The 16,239-nt window shown below is 35.6% G+C and overlaps 1 protein-coding gene across 1 annotated transcript in view; it reads left to right on the top strand.

The window, feature by feature from the left end:
* ERCC6 (ERCC excision repair 6, chromatin remodeling factor) overlaps nucleotides 1–16,239 on the top strand; it is a 47,584-nt gene that overhangs the window by 13,543 nt on the left and 17,802 nt on the right. The window contains 3 exon segments of the mRNA XM_040563269.1: nucleotides 5,693–5,818; nucleotides 10,226–10,384; nucleotides 14,084–14,219. Of these exon segments, the coding sequence (XP_040419203.1) occupies nucleotides 5,693–5,818; nucleotides 10,226–10,384; nucleotides 14,084–14,219 (421 nt within the window).

The raw sequence follows: 16,239 nt of genomic DNA, 5'->3' as shown, positions 1-16,239 counted from the left end.
TTACACTGTTAACATCGCTAATACAATAGCTGCATGAGGCAATAGTTTGGGAATAAAAAAAATAGCGATCCTAAGGTCACTGTTCCCATAGCAGCTGCCAGTCTGTATAAGCCTACTGCTTCAGGGAAGGAATTATATCTCACATTGGGGGAGATAAGTGCCATATCTATGTTTTCTTGTGTATTTTGTATAGTTTTTGGAGTACTGTTATCTGAATAGCTCTTCATTCAAGTGCTGTCAAGTGCTGCGAGGAAAGGCTAGAAAAGCTGCTTCTTTCCATGTCTCCCAAGTGACATCCAAGCAGCTGAGTTGCTGGAAGTTGTGGCTATCAGTGCACAAAATAGTTGATAAAAAGAATAAAACAAAAATAAAATTAGCTAAAAAAATAAGTTGTGTTTTTCTCAAGTCAGATCAGTTTTCGTATGGTAGTTGTCTTCGAAGTATCCGTATCACTGAATCTCTCATTGTTTCAGAGTTATAAATTTAAAAAGGATTAAATATTACCTTTTGTGGAAGACATTTTCTTAGAGCATCCTAACTGCTCTTTAAAATGACAAATCCAAGACACAAATGAAGATATATTTTGGCTCACTCACTGAGTACACCTTTCATTCTAAGCTCAAGTGTGTAATTGTCTACATCAGTCTTAATTTACTTGCAGAGACTTGTGGTACTAACTGCATTTATTTCATCTGTTAGGACGTACCAATTAAATCCACCCATACAGACCATAAAAAGTTAGATCAGAAAAGTAATGCTGAATGCTTCAATTTAGCAAATTAGAATAATCTGTAAGGGGTTCTTAGCTGTCTAAAATAGAAAACATATTGTGCTTCAAAAATGCAAACTATATTAAACACTCAGCTTGGTTCCTGACTGTATTTTAAAAAGAAAAAAAATCGAATTGTGTTCATTACTGTTTTGGATGCAGAATTTCTTTCTAGGGTATTGCAATAAGTGGGAAATGGGCTTAGTATCTGAATGCAATCTTACAGTAAGGAAGATTTAATTGTATGATATATGGCTTTGATACTGTACTTGCAGGATGAAATTGTACTTACATTAGTGACCCATGGACAGCATAAAAGTAAATTTCTCAAGGGTCATGCTTCTGTTCTCAAGAGACTTTGGTGATACAATAAAACCTGTGTTTCCTGATTGTTAGGCACGTTAATGAAATTTAACTGAGATTCATAAGGATATTTTTAATTTTGTCAATATATTACGTAGTAATTAAGTCAAATTATGAGCTACTGCTGTTTCTCCCTCTAAAGTTTGACTTAAGGGGAAGGGTACAGGAGCAGACTGGCCAACTGGTAGAGCAAATACTGTCTTCCCATTTTTTGCCCATTTAGAATATTTTCACTTTCCTAAAGAAAATAGTGAAATGTTACTGTAAAATAGCTTAATACAATATCTTGTGTCAAGTTCACAGCTTTTCAGAAACTGCATAACTTCTTCAAACTGCAGTTTATTATAGTGGTGGTAAAAAAAAAAATAATAAATGCTGCTTTCTCTTTAAACTTAGGGGAAAATATCAAAAGCCTCCAGACCTTTAAAAGAGATGCAATAGCGGTCTTTAATTCTACAGTTTGTGTTATTACACATTTCAGTAAAGTAACAAATACAATGTGTATAAAAAAGGAAAATTTGGGTCAAAATTTATTAGTTCAAATTCTAGATACACTTATTTTCTAGGTATCTAATGATTTCAAGAGATATCTCGACATTGGTCAAAATTACTGCAGAAAATGTTGGTGGAATTCCTGAACGGCTTTGAGCTTTTTTTTTAACCTGAAGAAGTTTCTTCTTGGTTGTTTGTGGATCATTTTTTCTAACATACACTAGAGGGCAATCTGCTTCTTCCCAGGGGAGACTGAAGCTCTAGCGTTGGCTGGTGGCGATTCTGACATACAGAATTAGAGGCAGGCTCTTGTACAAAATACTGCTTCGCTTGTCAGTTGTATTCGATTTGAATTTAATATGGATTCTTAACCTAGCTGTCACTTCAGAAGTTTTGTGATTTGAAATTGTTTTCGTTGTAGTGTGATAAGTAGGTGTTTTCTTTCTTGTTTTGAGTCTTATCTTAACCCAGTCAGATAAAGTAACCCAGTTCTGACACGTGTCAGTTGTTTCTGGAGCTCAGAACAATAATTGATAACAACTTCATAGTACTGGACAAAAATAAATGTGTTTTTATGCTGTGCCTCTAGAATGTATCAGCCTTTTTGGATGAGTTAGCCCGTGAGCATGAATGCTATTTTCCTAAATCAAGGACTAGCAGACTACTAGTCTAAGAGAGAGATTTTCGTTCCTATGCTAGGCTATTTATGTAAAAGTATTTGTGGTGAAAAATTATTTCTTATACTTTTAGTAAGTTTTTTTTTTACTACTTCACTGGGTACATGATTTCATGTAATGAAATAACAACCTGAGAGCTTACAAATAAATATTTGCAACTCAGTCTTTAATCAGGAAATTGTCAACAGTTCCTCATATTTTTCCCTGCATATGCTGCTTTTTCTCTCCATCACAATTTTTACTTCTGAAGGTGACTGAAAGTAAGAGATCAAAACACATTGCTGTAAAGCTGGCTCTCTGAACTTGTCCAGTATTGTGTTTTCCTAGTTAATTCCTCAGTGTAATTTTTTTTTTGCAGTTATTGTAACTTTCATGTATTTGGAGATGGTGGTGTTCATTTTCACTTCATAAAACAGCACCACGGTTCCACGTTTGGAACTGCTTCCATAAAGGCAGGCTGTAAGTATTTTCCCAAGATATTGGCATAAAGCTGATTTAGAAAGCTACCGTAACTACCTTTATCCCATGAGAAAGTATGTGATTGCTGTTTGTGTATCCAGTGTTGAATTTCTTCCCTGTTCCTAATCTGAGGTTTTTATACAAATTTGAGGGACACGGAAGCCTTTAAGTTAAGCACCTGAAAGTTTTGCCAAAGTAAGTGGTCAGAAAGAGAGAGAAACTTACTAATGCTGCCCCTAAGGAAAACACAGCTTGAGATTAAGTCTTGCTATGAGCTCACAGGTCCTGCGGGAGACAACTATGAATGACCTAACAGCAAGACGAGCCTCTTTTACGGTTTTCACCTTATTTAAAACTGGAAAATGCAGAATAATGTCCCTAGGAAGACAGGCACCACTGTTTTCCTTGCCCCCAGATCTGCTTATTTGTTAAAATAAATAAATAAAATACAAGGGGAACACTAGTCCTTCATTTTCATTTCATTTTTTCTTTCAGTCACTAATCAAATTTTATCTTAAACTGTTTTAACTGGGAGGGTTTTTCGCTCATGGAGAAAGCATTTCTCATGTCAGCTGGAGGGTGTCACAGTACTGTACATGTCATTGTGCCAATAGTGTCTGCTCTTAACGTGATAGAGATGGGTAGCATGGGTGAAGTCTTAAAGACTTAGAGGAATGGATTATTTTGCCAAGTTTGAAGTGCAAAATACCAAGAAATAGCAGCAGTTTTATGGGCAGTTGTTTGAGAAGTTCTAATGGTAACTTGTGTCTCCATCCTTTTGGGTGGCTAGGTCAGGATGTAAATCAAGATAATGACAGTGTGTTTAAATTTTTGTTTCAGCAGCTGATGATACTGCCAGCTATGGGACAGAAATTAACTGACAGCTTTAAGATTGTTTCTTTTTTCCTGCCATAGATAAAATTGGACCAACAGCTTTGAAAACGCTCACTTAACCCATAACCTTAAAGTGCGTTGCATTGTGTAGCAAGGCTGGAATTAAAATAATCTTTACATCTCCATTGATGCAGTTTATGTCCTTCAATTATTCAGCTTTGAAGATTATATACATTTTTTCTCTCCCTAAAAATATGTACTTCTTTTTTGCATATATTTTACAGAAAAATCAGGATTAATAACTTTTAAAAAAAGGGAGTGAATCTCCTCACTTTTTAAAATAGCTCATAAATCCTTCTTCCCAGAAGATGGATTTTTCTTTAAGAACTCTGATAATTCATTTACCTTGCCATCTTTCTGCTGCTACAGCTGTCCAGCCAACAGCAGGAGCCTAGGCCATTTTTGTAATGGGTAAATGGGAGAGGTAAGTTGTTACCAGGAGGGAAACAGGACTGTGCACTCAGCTGTAATGTTTGCCATCCAGAAACTGGAGGTGTACTGGAAAACTGCTGCATCCCACTAAGCCCTCCTCCATCTAAATATTGCAGGATTGTTCTGGAGTGTATTCTCCAGGGTTTCTTCAATGTGGAGTTAAGACTGGACAGATGAGCTTTCTAGCTTCTCACTCAGGAGGCAGTTTATAGCTCAATGCTTTGGATTTCAGTGCTAGGAGGCTTGTATTAGGTTTTCGGCCTAAATTTTTCACTTGCTTCTTCTTATCCCATCAGTGCTATTTATAGTTCTTTGGGACCTGAACAATTTCCATCTTTATATTTTATGTTTTGAGATGCTTTTCGACTGTCAGGGCTTCTCTTTCTTCTTCAGCCTCATTCAGGCTAGCACCTTTATGTGTGAATTAATTATAAATATGGGAAAAGTGTTCAAATAATGATGGCTTAAATTGGAGTGCACACTTGATTTGAAAGTATTTTGGCTGGTTTGGGGAGGATGAGGCTGTTCACTTGGGAGAGTAGAGGGTTTCAGTAAGAAGAAATTGTACTGGCCCATATATCTAGGGTATCTGAAAGGAGGTACACAAATCATTTCATCCTTACAGATGCAACGATCTTTTTATTAGATGAAATCTGTCTGCTTGCAGAGCAGTAGTACAAGGACATTTTCCATCTGTTCTATAACTTACACTTTCTGTAGGGATTTTGTCAGGTTATACAATGTGTTTGTTGTGTCTGCAGTGAATGCACTTTCACGGGAGAATTCCAGCAAAACCCAAGTTGTCTGTGAAGTGCTGTTGGTGGTTTGATATTTACTTGTTTTGGTACTGCAGTCATTTCCTCCCAGCTGGCAGTAAGCATGCACTTTGCTATTACAGGTAGATGGATTTTTGGGGGTCGCTAAAACAAATGCATCCTGGACATTGAAGATCCTTTGGTACCCTTTCTAAAAGGGGGCACAGGGCGGGAAGGCAATTCTGTAGCCTGCCTAGAGTCCAAATACAACCATCAGGCTGCATAGCATAAATCACTCTGTAATTTCAAAATGTTAAAATACTCAGTGACTACTTAACTGCTTTTAGAGCACATCATCCCTAAGACAGTGATGTTTCCAGCTGAGTCCTCTGTATACAATTATATGTTGCTAAACATTTCTCTAGGTGAAAGAAATTATTTTAAACATTTGTTTAAATTGAGAAAAATAACTTCAAAGTACTTCAGCTTTATTGCTTTTTTTGTTGTTCTGTTGTTGATTTTGATGTTTTTTTTAAATGGAGGTTTAGGAATTTAAGGTAGCCAGTTTCTTTTAATGGTGCTGTTGATTATATTGTATTTAGTATTTCTGTCTGTAGATAATTGTAACTAGCTATAAAACTCTGAAAGCTTTTAACTAATCAGGATTGCATGAACATTTTCATGTAAAATATTTTGAGTTGCGTAACTCTGTCCTCCAATGGATTACTATTTCAGATCATCACATCTGAGAGTGTGTGTATATATATATATTTAATTTATTGTTTTCTACTCAATGCAAAATTCTGTGTAGTATTCACATAGGTTTTTTTCTATTCCTTGTGTAACTGTAGGAGGTGGCAAAAAGAACGCCTGAAGGACAAAGAACATCAGGTCTCTGAGGAAGTTTCTGATGAAAGTGACACTGAATTTGAAGAGGGTTTCAAAGTTCCAGGATTTCTCTTCAAAAAGCTTTTTAAGTATGCATTGTATACTTTATTTTAATGTTAAGTTGCCCTATGCTGTTAGTAATGATATTAGTAACAGTGATGCTGATTTCCAGATACCCTTTGCTGCAACTTCTGGTACAATTGTTTCTATTAAAAAAGCTGCAGGAGCAAACCTCAGAGGTTATTTATTGTAAGCACAAAATGCAACTTTGTGAAAATAGAGTTAATAAGTGACTTGTGAGCATTGTGTTTATTAGCCAAACTAAGGATTGAGAAGCTCTCCTCGTCTCTTTTTGTAAACTTTTTATTAGCAAGTGCTTTCTTTTAATCTGTGTGCAGAGTGATAGGAGAATCACTTTACTTTGAAGATGCAGTGTTGGCAAATTGTGATAAATGAAAGCAAGGAATATAGGTGTTTCTGTGATTGGGTAGAGAGCGATTGAAATTTTCTGCCAGCAAAAAATATAGTCAACTTTTTCTATGAGTAGTTCTATAATCATATTATAAGATCTTTAAAACATTACTGTGGTGTCCAATGACGCTTTCAAGCAACTCATCTTGATCTCAAAAAGCTGTATACAAAAGGCAGCCCAAACAAGTTAGCAGCTGACAAGTTAACTTCATCCATAATCTTTCCCTAACTTTCAAGCACCATTGGCTTGTATTCATTTTTGTTGGCAACATTTCACACAGAAGGAAAACCATCTCCTCTTTCAAAAGCTAACTCTGAAGTCTTATAATTAGTCCAGTAGAAAGCTATGGTTTCTAACAGGCACGCATGGAGTCCCTTCCAACAGGACCACTTAGTCTTAACCTCAGAGAAATTATTACTGTTGTCCTGCAATTCTTCAGAAGGAAAGCACTAGCTCTGAAATGGAATTGAATTAATGACTTGGTTGCCAGGACCATACACAGCCAATATGTGGTTTCCAGTTGTTTATGCGAAGGTACTGCAGGAGTAATCATCCTGAGAACGGATGTGTGGTCTGAGCAACCCAAAGGGAATCGAAATAAGGCAGACAACTAGAAATTAATCTTAGAGATATCAGCCTCACTAATGAAGGGTATCCCTGTAAGCATGAGTCAGTTGGCAAAACTTCCTAAGTGGTTAGAAAGATCAATTGAGTTGAATGATTTGTCTGACTTCTAACTTAAATGCTGAAATCTCCAGCGTAGGAAGGCCCATAGTCAATAGGCATTAAACTTTTGAGTTCTGAATAAAGTTTAGTAGAAAACATGGAAGTATATTGACCCAAGCAGGAGGTATATAGCACTATTCTGTAAGTGATCTTTCTGCATATTTGAATGGAAATCCAAAGAAGTTATATCACAGTAGAAACAGTAGATCCTTAAGTTTGTTGTGGTGGTGGTTTGGTTTCGTTTTTTTCTAATGCACTTCTCTCTGCTTTGAGGAACATTCGTCAAGATGTACTTAGCTAGTATCAGTGGTGCTGCTATGGAGCAGAACTAAACACAGTGAGCAAGACTGACTTAAAAGCATTGCCTTACACTGTCTGCACTTAGCCTGAGAGGAGTCTGTGCGAACACGAAACAAGCTTTCTTCCTTACATGCTTTCAGTGCATGATTTCCCTAACATGACTGCAATGCGATTTTGTCTCAGCAGGAATGCAAATAAACACTGTTAGCTACAGTGGTAAATTTTGAGGGATGCATCAGAGGGTAATTGCTGATGTGAAATTCAGTGCAAATATAACTATCTAGAAAACTGGGCAACATTTATCTTTGACTGTATTTTTTCAGTGAAAAACAAACAAAAAAAAGTCTAATGAAAGCATAAGATTAAAGAGAATTGATTCTCTCTCCATATAACCGTAAAAAATTATTTGGGAGAAACTTTTAAAGTTTTTCTTAATCTTTTCAATTGTTGCAATTTTTGCGTGCTTAGATGTTTTTACAAAGAATTGGCATAGCAAATCACCTTTATGTGTTCCTCACAAGCTAATATTAATGTTTTTCTCTGTGTACTTTCATAGCCATTTAAATTAATGTTCTGTCCCTGGGAAAAAAAGAAAAAAAAAAAAAGAGCTTTAGAAATGTATTTACAGGACGTTATTTAAAAGTATGTTCCTGTTTTTGTTTGTTCCATGTTCTAAGATACTTATCTCTGGCCTTAGCATACAGCATTCTTGTGTAGGGAAGGTTCTGGGAGTTGAAATCATCTATGTAGCTTCATGAATGCTGTTTAGTATCATATCCAGTAAACAGAAAATAAAAATCTATGCAATTAAAGTTTCATATTTAAGTAGACACTTGAAATCTCGTGTAGGGCATTGTTCCTGTGTAGGGAATGGAAAGACACCATAGGTGGATACTGTATTTCCTTAATGATGAGTAATATTCAGAGCTATTGAAATATGAAAGGTTAGAAGAAGAAGAAAAAGAAGTCTTAAATTACTCTTCAGGCTTGTTTGGAAAGCCTATGGAAGTTTGTCTTAGTGCATGAGATTGACTTAGGAAAGGGAATCACTTTGTGACCCAGAATGACTGAGAATTTCATTTCATTGCAGAAAGTTGTGTGATTTTTTTGCTATTATCTTTCCATCCTTTAAAAAAAACAAAGCTTTTGCTTTTTTTAATCTTCAGGGTCCAAAGGTTTTCCTGGTAAATTTTAATCTATTATTGTGCCTGTTTAAACCTGTTACGGTTAGTAATAGCTATTAATTTGCTCTTTACATTTTGTTCATCTGAATCTGTTGGGTGAAAGCGCCTGTGTCTTCTCTATTTTTAGATATCCTTGGAGCAGAATTTCTCCCAAACTTTATAAACGGTATTCTCTTTCTTTTTGACAAGAAAGGGGAAGATGGAGAAAAATGCTTATAAATGCAGCTGGCTTTTAAACACTAGATGTAATCCTAAGAAATAATACAAAATAACATCAGGAAATTATTGAGTAGTTGTCCTCTGAAGATATATGCTGAAAATTAGTCTGGAATAGCTTCTGACTCAAATTAAGATTCTTTTTTCTCCAGTTTTTCAATATTTCCATCAGAAAATGTTCTGACCTTCATAAAATATTGTAACAAGTAGCATCTTCACCCGGTTACGGCCAATCCTGAAAACGATTTTGTAGTTGTTTAATTTAGATTCCTGCGTTCATTAAGGTGAATTCATCCCTAATAAAGGGGTTTTTAAGGGCTTCTTGGTATAATGCATTTGAGATATCAGCAGTTAGAATGATGTCTGAACCATTAGATGTGTTCTTTGATCATCTTTTTCTAACTACTCAGGCTGTTTGTTTGTTTCCTTTCAGCATTCATCTAAATCCATACAGATCACAACATAAATTGATTTTAATAGGGCTTTGTAGATACTGGTGTCATTAGCTGTCAGTACTCCTAAACATTCTTTGCTGAAAGAAAAACATTTGAAATATGCATACAAGAGAATGCCCCCAAAATGACCAATTCCTATTTTACAAAAAAAATGTTTTGCTCTTTGCTGTGCTTGGCACTCCAGCAATGCATGCCATCAAGAAAATAATACTGGTAACCTTGGTCTTCTAAATTACAAGACACAGAAATGCTGAAACATGGATTTTCTTTGAAATTATTTAAATATGCTGTTGCTTCACTTTTTTGTTGTTTTCAATTTAACCCCCTTCCCTTTTCCAAAAGGTTATATTCCTGCTGCTGACGCTATTTCGTATCATTGTAAAAAAGCAAGTTTTAAAATTATTCTTAGTCCAGCACCCTACCTCCACCTTTTTAGCTTGCCGTTGTAAATGTTGGTTTCTAATCTACTGCTTTTAACTAGAATGTATTTAACATTGTTGCATGTACAATTTCCAGTGGGTGACTGGGAGTAGAAACTACCCTGATATTCTCAGATGATAACAAACTGCAGCGTCCTGTTCACTGGAATAGCTTCTGTTGTTTTGCCTTCCTAAACATTTTGCCTTGTTGACTTATTTATTCATTAAAAGAGATTAAATGTTATTAAATGAATTTACGTAAAAAGAAAGCGTAGTGTGACAGATGTGATCAGTTTTCAGTGTGGAGAGTGAAGTCAAGCTGTAAGTTAAGCTTCTCCTTCAGTTTAAGGTATATGTTCCAAATAATATAATTCGTGAGACCTATGCATGTCTCCTTGTCTGAAAAGATAATTATGCTTTGTTAAGAGTAGCTTTCCAAGTTACTTTTAACACTTAAAATATACATGAAATAAAATACCCTCTAATTACCATGACTATCAGTTTAATTAGAAATGTTTTAGCATTGCATAAAGAATGAAAGTCACATATAATGTTTGAGCACATCAAAAATGTATGACCTAGTAAATACAGCACTCATGTAAAACATACATCCAGCATGTTACTGTAACTAGTATAAGAACCTTGCCAAATGATTAATTCATGAGTACTTTCTGTTACGATCTGTATTATCAAACATTTGCCATCTTCTTTTCCTTGTTTTTAGGTACCAGCAGACAGGTGTTAGGTGGCTCTGGGAATTGCACTGCCAGCAGGCAGGAGGAATTCTGGGAGATGAGATGGGATTGGGCAAGACCATCCAGATAATTGCCTTCTTGGCAGGTCTGAGCTACAGCAAGATCAGGACTCGTGGTTCAAATTACAGGCAAGTGCTCCTCTGCAGACTGTCAGTCTGTGGAGCTCAATTAATATTTCATCAGATGTATTGCTGGTGGAGGAGGGTCCTGTGAATTATTAATGACATTTCAATTACAATATTCCTTTAATTCTTTTAGTGGGGGACATCAAAGGAAAAATTTTACGAGACAATGGAGCTGTAGGGCAGGAAAAATTAAACATGTAACACTTTTAATGAATTCCAGGCATTGATGCTTCATTTTGCAGATGAGCCGCACTAGATATTTTGGGTCAATACAGTGTCTAAGGTTAGCTTCCACAAATGGATTGTTTACAAACTCAATTACATTAATATCAATAGTTTACACAATATGGAATTTTAAATTAGATGTAATACCTTTAGTTTCATTTATTAAATTTTACATTAAAATATTTGTTCTGGCAAGACACCAGGTGAATGCTTTACAGGAAGCAGCAAGCTGATTTGCGATGAAAGTTGGAGTTTCTGATCGGCAGGGAATTATCTATGCCAGAAAAATAGTAGTAGTAATAAAAACTGTAACTTACACAGAGGAATTTCCATCTTTGTTGTTTTCAAAACTATATTCAAGTGACTGGCTTACAAAAGCTATCATATTCTTTTTTTATTATTGAACAATACTATGAAATTCTTTTTTATAGGTGAAATTACCGGAAAGGATACTTGTTGGCATTCTTGGATTTACAAATGCATGCATGAATAATACTTGAATTTTCTAGTTTTGGTGGCTCTTTATCTGATGTGAATTACGACATGCAATTAAGCAAATATTGCAGTACTATACTGAACAAAAATGTTAACTATATATATAGAGGGACATTCAGATTATGTTCAGCATGTACTTGAATTGTAAAATAATGCTTTAAAGAGAAAACATTACTGTCTTTTGGAAGAATTGTATTCTCCATTTGCTTTCAATTGTAGCCTTTCTATACAAAACTGCCATGCTGTACTCCATCGCCAAGCCAGTTGATTTACTTTGATGTGACTGCCTGTTTTAAGGATGCTGCTCTACAGATGACTTTGTGCAGGTATATTACCTGCCGTAGTTGGAGGCCCACTGGGTTGATAAAATTCCTTCAGGAACACCTCTCGACATGGTTACACAGTTAGAGTCACTAGGACAGTGCAGTGAGACTACAATCAATCTTTGAAGAGGCCAAAATATAATCAAACACCTACGTTGCAATGTTCTTCCTGCACATGAAAGCATGCATTCTGTTCTTTCTGGTGCATCTAACTAGCAAGTCCACCACCAGAGTAACTCCATGGGAGAAAACAAGCTTTTTTTATTATTATTATGAAACTTTTTATTCTCATTTTGCCTGTGTGTCTAAACAATTTGGTCTTTGCATGTTCAAGTAATTTCCACAGCTGCACTCTGAACTAGGAAAGTACTAACAGTAGCTGGTTAGCTTCTGTCTGACAGTTGTGTAGTCTAGTAAGCAGAAGACCTCCTGGTCAGCGTGGTTGAGAAGCAGGCTTTGTTAAGAGTGGGCATAGTTGTGTTGTTAACATGTCCAAGGGACTTGATACCTCATTGCCTTGATGTGTAGAGGGAGCTAGTGTACTGCTGTATGGATCTGGCACTGCAGCTTTTCCTGTAGTTTCTCTCAGCCTCAGCTCTCATTCTGTAAAATGGAGACAGTCTTAGTGTCATTACTGTGCTGAAGAGCAAAGATTGTCGTATTTGGTAGCACTTGGCTATTAAGACAATAGGGCCATTTTGGAACATTCGAAATACATGGCTATATTTTTTATTCATGAAATTTTCTGCAGAAATATCCTTCAAAATAAAGGAGTAGAAATTTCTTTTTGTAAACTGATTCTGATTCTGAGATTTATAGAGGGAAATGTCTTCTACTGAACAAGTTGAGGTAGGTGCAAGAAGCAAGGGGGCTTTCACACCAATGGTCTGTTCACAAGAAGAACAAAACACCAGCAAGCTTCGCATAACCCATTTCTAGCTGTATTTAGATTGAAATCTGTTGCTGAAACCTGATGAACAGCTTATGGGTCCATGAGCTTGTGTGCTTTTTTCCAGGTACATTACTGTGTCTAATGAAGAGATCGCCCTTCACTACAGACCCTCTTTCATTTATATGAGAGATCAGATGAGAAACTCTGCCATAAAGTTTAGACATGGATTGCTTACTCATATGTGCTCTTCAAGATACTGAGATATATAAACATTAAGGCTTGATATGTACTATGAGTGACAGAGAGATTAATTTCCACAATACTGATACAAATAAAAGTCTGTTGCCCCTGATTTTTTTTATTACTATTTTTTTGCTCATGTTGCCTGTTCTTTGAGTACTTGTAAACACACTAGGTTTACAACTTTCTTTTTCTTGGTAGTAAGTTACAGGAGTAAATCTTATGTGCAACTTTAGGTAAATCCAGTTAAATAAGAGCTAATAAAGAATACTAGCTATGAATTTGGCTTTTATAAATTAGAAGCAACAGAAGAAGATTTGAGTATTTTTTGCGTTTCCAACTTTTAACCTCCCCTTGGATTGCTGGGAGTTCTTATCTTTAATTAGACTTTGGAAAGCTTTTATATAATACTTTTTTTGATGATTAGAGAGATGAACGACATCCAGGTTGTCCTGCGCATGTATAAGCTTTTAATAATCGAGATTATTTCTAAATGTCAGCAGTTTCTGAAGGTGCTAACAGTTTTGTTTTGTTTTTTAAAGCAGAGCATTGCAGGTGTTTGGGATTTTTTTCTTTATTGCTGTGTGTACGTGATCTTTAATTTAAGCTGTGATCGTTTGAAATGCTTGTTTACTACCACTTGAATAGTGCATAGTTGGCTCGTGACTATTTTGTATCATATGAAGACACAGACCAGGATGTGGTAATTGTAGCTATTGCCTTTGTTTCCAAAGTAATTTTGTTCTAGTTTTCAAGCAGCAAGTATTTTTGAAAAATAACCAAGCTCGTATTTTTGTTCCTGCTCTAGTATACTTCCTGCATGGTTGTTGGTATTTGTTCCTGATGGTAATATTTCTTGTTTGGCTGTCATGCAAGAGATTTTGTCCTCTTTTTAATCGTAAAAATGTCTCTGAAATTTATATACAGAAAGACTTTATTTCAGACATTTCCTCAGTGAATCTGAGAAACAGTCGTCTGAGTATGAGCAGGAAATGGATGAGATGGTTTTAGCCCAGCTCTGACCTCAACTTATTTGGATGTTGTATTCTGTTTCTTTATAGTCCTTGTATTATCTTGTGATCTGTAAATTGTGATGATAATAGTATAGTATATTATCACCATGAAGCAAAACACATGTGAGACCATATGTGCACTTTTTTTTTGGTGTAGAAGTAATAAAATGGTTGTTAATAATTTCTTTTTCTCTTAAAGAAACATAGTCACCAAAACATGATTTGTATTACCACGGGATGCAGTATGAAGTTCCCTTATGCCTTATTGTTTGGAGCTTTTCTGTTTCTGTGTTTATGTTGATAGATTTTATCCATTAACTGCTCACTGCATTCAATAGATAGGCTGTTCTAGCTTTTTCCTTGTTATCTACCTCTGAAAAAGATTATAGAAAAAGAGTGCCAGTTAATTTCCGTAGCTCTTGTATTCCACTTGAATAATCAAGTGTGTCAGATTATTTTAACATAGGGTATTTATTTCATGTTGAAGGTTTGGTTTTTGCTTGTGTGCTTTTAGGTACCAGGGATTGGGTCCAACAGTCATTGTTTGTCCAGCTACTGTGATGCATCAGTGGGTAAAAGAATTCCACACTTGGTGGCCTCCATTTAGGGTTGCCATTCTCCATGAAACTGGTTCTTACACCAACAAAAAGGTAATAATTGACATACATTTTGTAATTCCAGAAGCTTGTATTTTTATGTGCTAGCCAAAAAAAAAAAAAAAGAGTATCCTCTGTTCCTGAATGTTTCTGTGCAAGCTTGTGATCTCCCTCTGATTGTTTTAAAAAGTTACAAAATTCACTGCCTTGTATAGATTTGTTAGGAAACAGGACAAAACGGGAATTGTCGTTCCTGGAGTACAATTATATTATAATACAAAATAACGTTACTTGAACAAGTTAAACGTAACAGGTTTGTTGTTCAGAGCACTTTGCTTGTGCTGAAATCCAGGCTGCCATGACTAGACTGCTTGTAAACCAGATTGCAAGTAGTTCAAGCTTGCTATGGGGCCCCTGCAGGGTTAGACATAGCTCAGCTTTTTGTGGAATTGAAGTGCATAATTGTTTTAACATATTATTTTCCTTTAAAAGTCTATCCATTTATAGTAGCCAACATAGTATGATACCTAATCTACTTTTACAGTGGTGCTCATGTACTAGTAACTGCCGTACATGATTTGGTGTGAGAACGTTTTAAGTCTTTCTGCTGAAGGTAGACATATCAACAGTAGAGTTGATAACTGAGAGAGCCTCTCTGAAAGAACAGAAAAGCTTCAGAAGACTTCTTGAGTTTAATGAGAACTTTACTGCTTTATCTCAATTTCCATAAGGCTGTGCTTGCCTACTGGTTATTTAAAAGCATGTAGTTTCTGCTAGCCGCCTCTACAGTGCAGTGAAAATTTAAGCCCATTTATTCTGTAAATAAATAAATAAAATAATTGGATGCAATCTGTAGTTTAGATACTTAAACCAGAAAGATGCTATGTATCCTCAATTCTCTGAATTCATTGTGGAGAGCCCCCTATACTATTGGTTAGTTTGCAAAGCTTCCCTGTAAATTTCCATGAAGTTTCTCTTCAGTATGTCTCTCTGTCACTCAAAGGCATGATCCATCTATTCCTAATGTCCACATTATAATTATGAAGCAGTTTGCAGTATTATCAGTTGCTTTTGCTGCAGCTGATCAATGTAGGAACCTATTAGCATACATATATGCTTCTAGTATTGGTGAATTCTTTCCTTGCACATTCGTGATATTGATAAATATTTAATACTTTCTGTTTGCACAGGCAAACTAATTTCTCTTCAGTTGACCAATGTGTCAGTTCATATCACCTAGTCTCCTTTAATGATAATGTTACTCTATTGGTTTTATTTTCCTCAAGCTGTGCCTTTTCTGGCTTTTAATTCTATTGGCCAATGTCTTTATATACATGTTCTTATTCCATTTCTGAAGTTGAAGCTTCAGACAAGTCAGGATTTTCAACCCTTGGTACCTTGCTTGAAGAAAAACAAGGAAAGCTTTTTATTTTTTTCTCTTGGCCTCATATTTCAGGTACTTAACAGGATTTGCAGGATTCAGCAAAGCATTTTTTTAATTTCTCTTTAAATGTTTATTGAATTTCTTGTAATAACATTAAAATGATACGGTGCTTAATTGCACTTGATTAAACATATTGTGAGGTAATCGATGCAGTTACAGTGCATGGCAAAAAAGGAATAGCACACTCTAATGTGCTAATAGCTTCCTGATGTTCAATTAACTTGGTATGTCTTCAAGCCCTAAAAGTCTGTTGACCTCAATAACATGCTTGCACATCTTCCTAAATAAAATTAGTGTGCATGTATTTTGGGGGTATTTGTCAATTAAAGAACTTGACAAACTGAATCTAATTTTTTCCATCTGTGGGAATAGTCAGGTTTTCGTAACTTTACCTCCCCATTGTGCTCCTAAAAATACCTACTCAGTAACTTAAAGAATTTGGATACCATACGATCACCTTAGATAGGTTCAGTTCTCTTATCCTGCCCTTTTGACAACTGCAACAGGATGCTTTAAACGAGAGTCACTGCTAATGTGGTCATCACCTCATGCTCATTTATTCAGTTATTTCTTAATCAAAAGAGGCAAGGCTTATGTCTAAAGTAAATTAAAAAAATAGGATCATTAAAT

Source organism: Cygnus olor, chromosome 7, assembly GCF_009769625.2.
Source record: "Cygnus olor isolate bCygOlo1 chromosome 7, bCygOlo1.pri.v2, whole genome shotgun sequence".
Lineage (NCBI taxonomy): Eukaryota > Metazoa > Chordata > Aves > Anseriformes > Anatidae > Cygnus > Cygnus olor.
The sequence above is the reverse complement of the archived record's forward strand: the minus strand, read 5'-3'. Positions and strand labels throughout refer to the sequence as shown.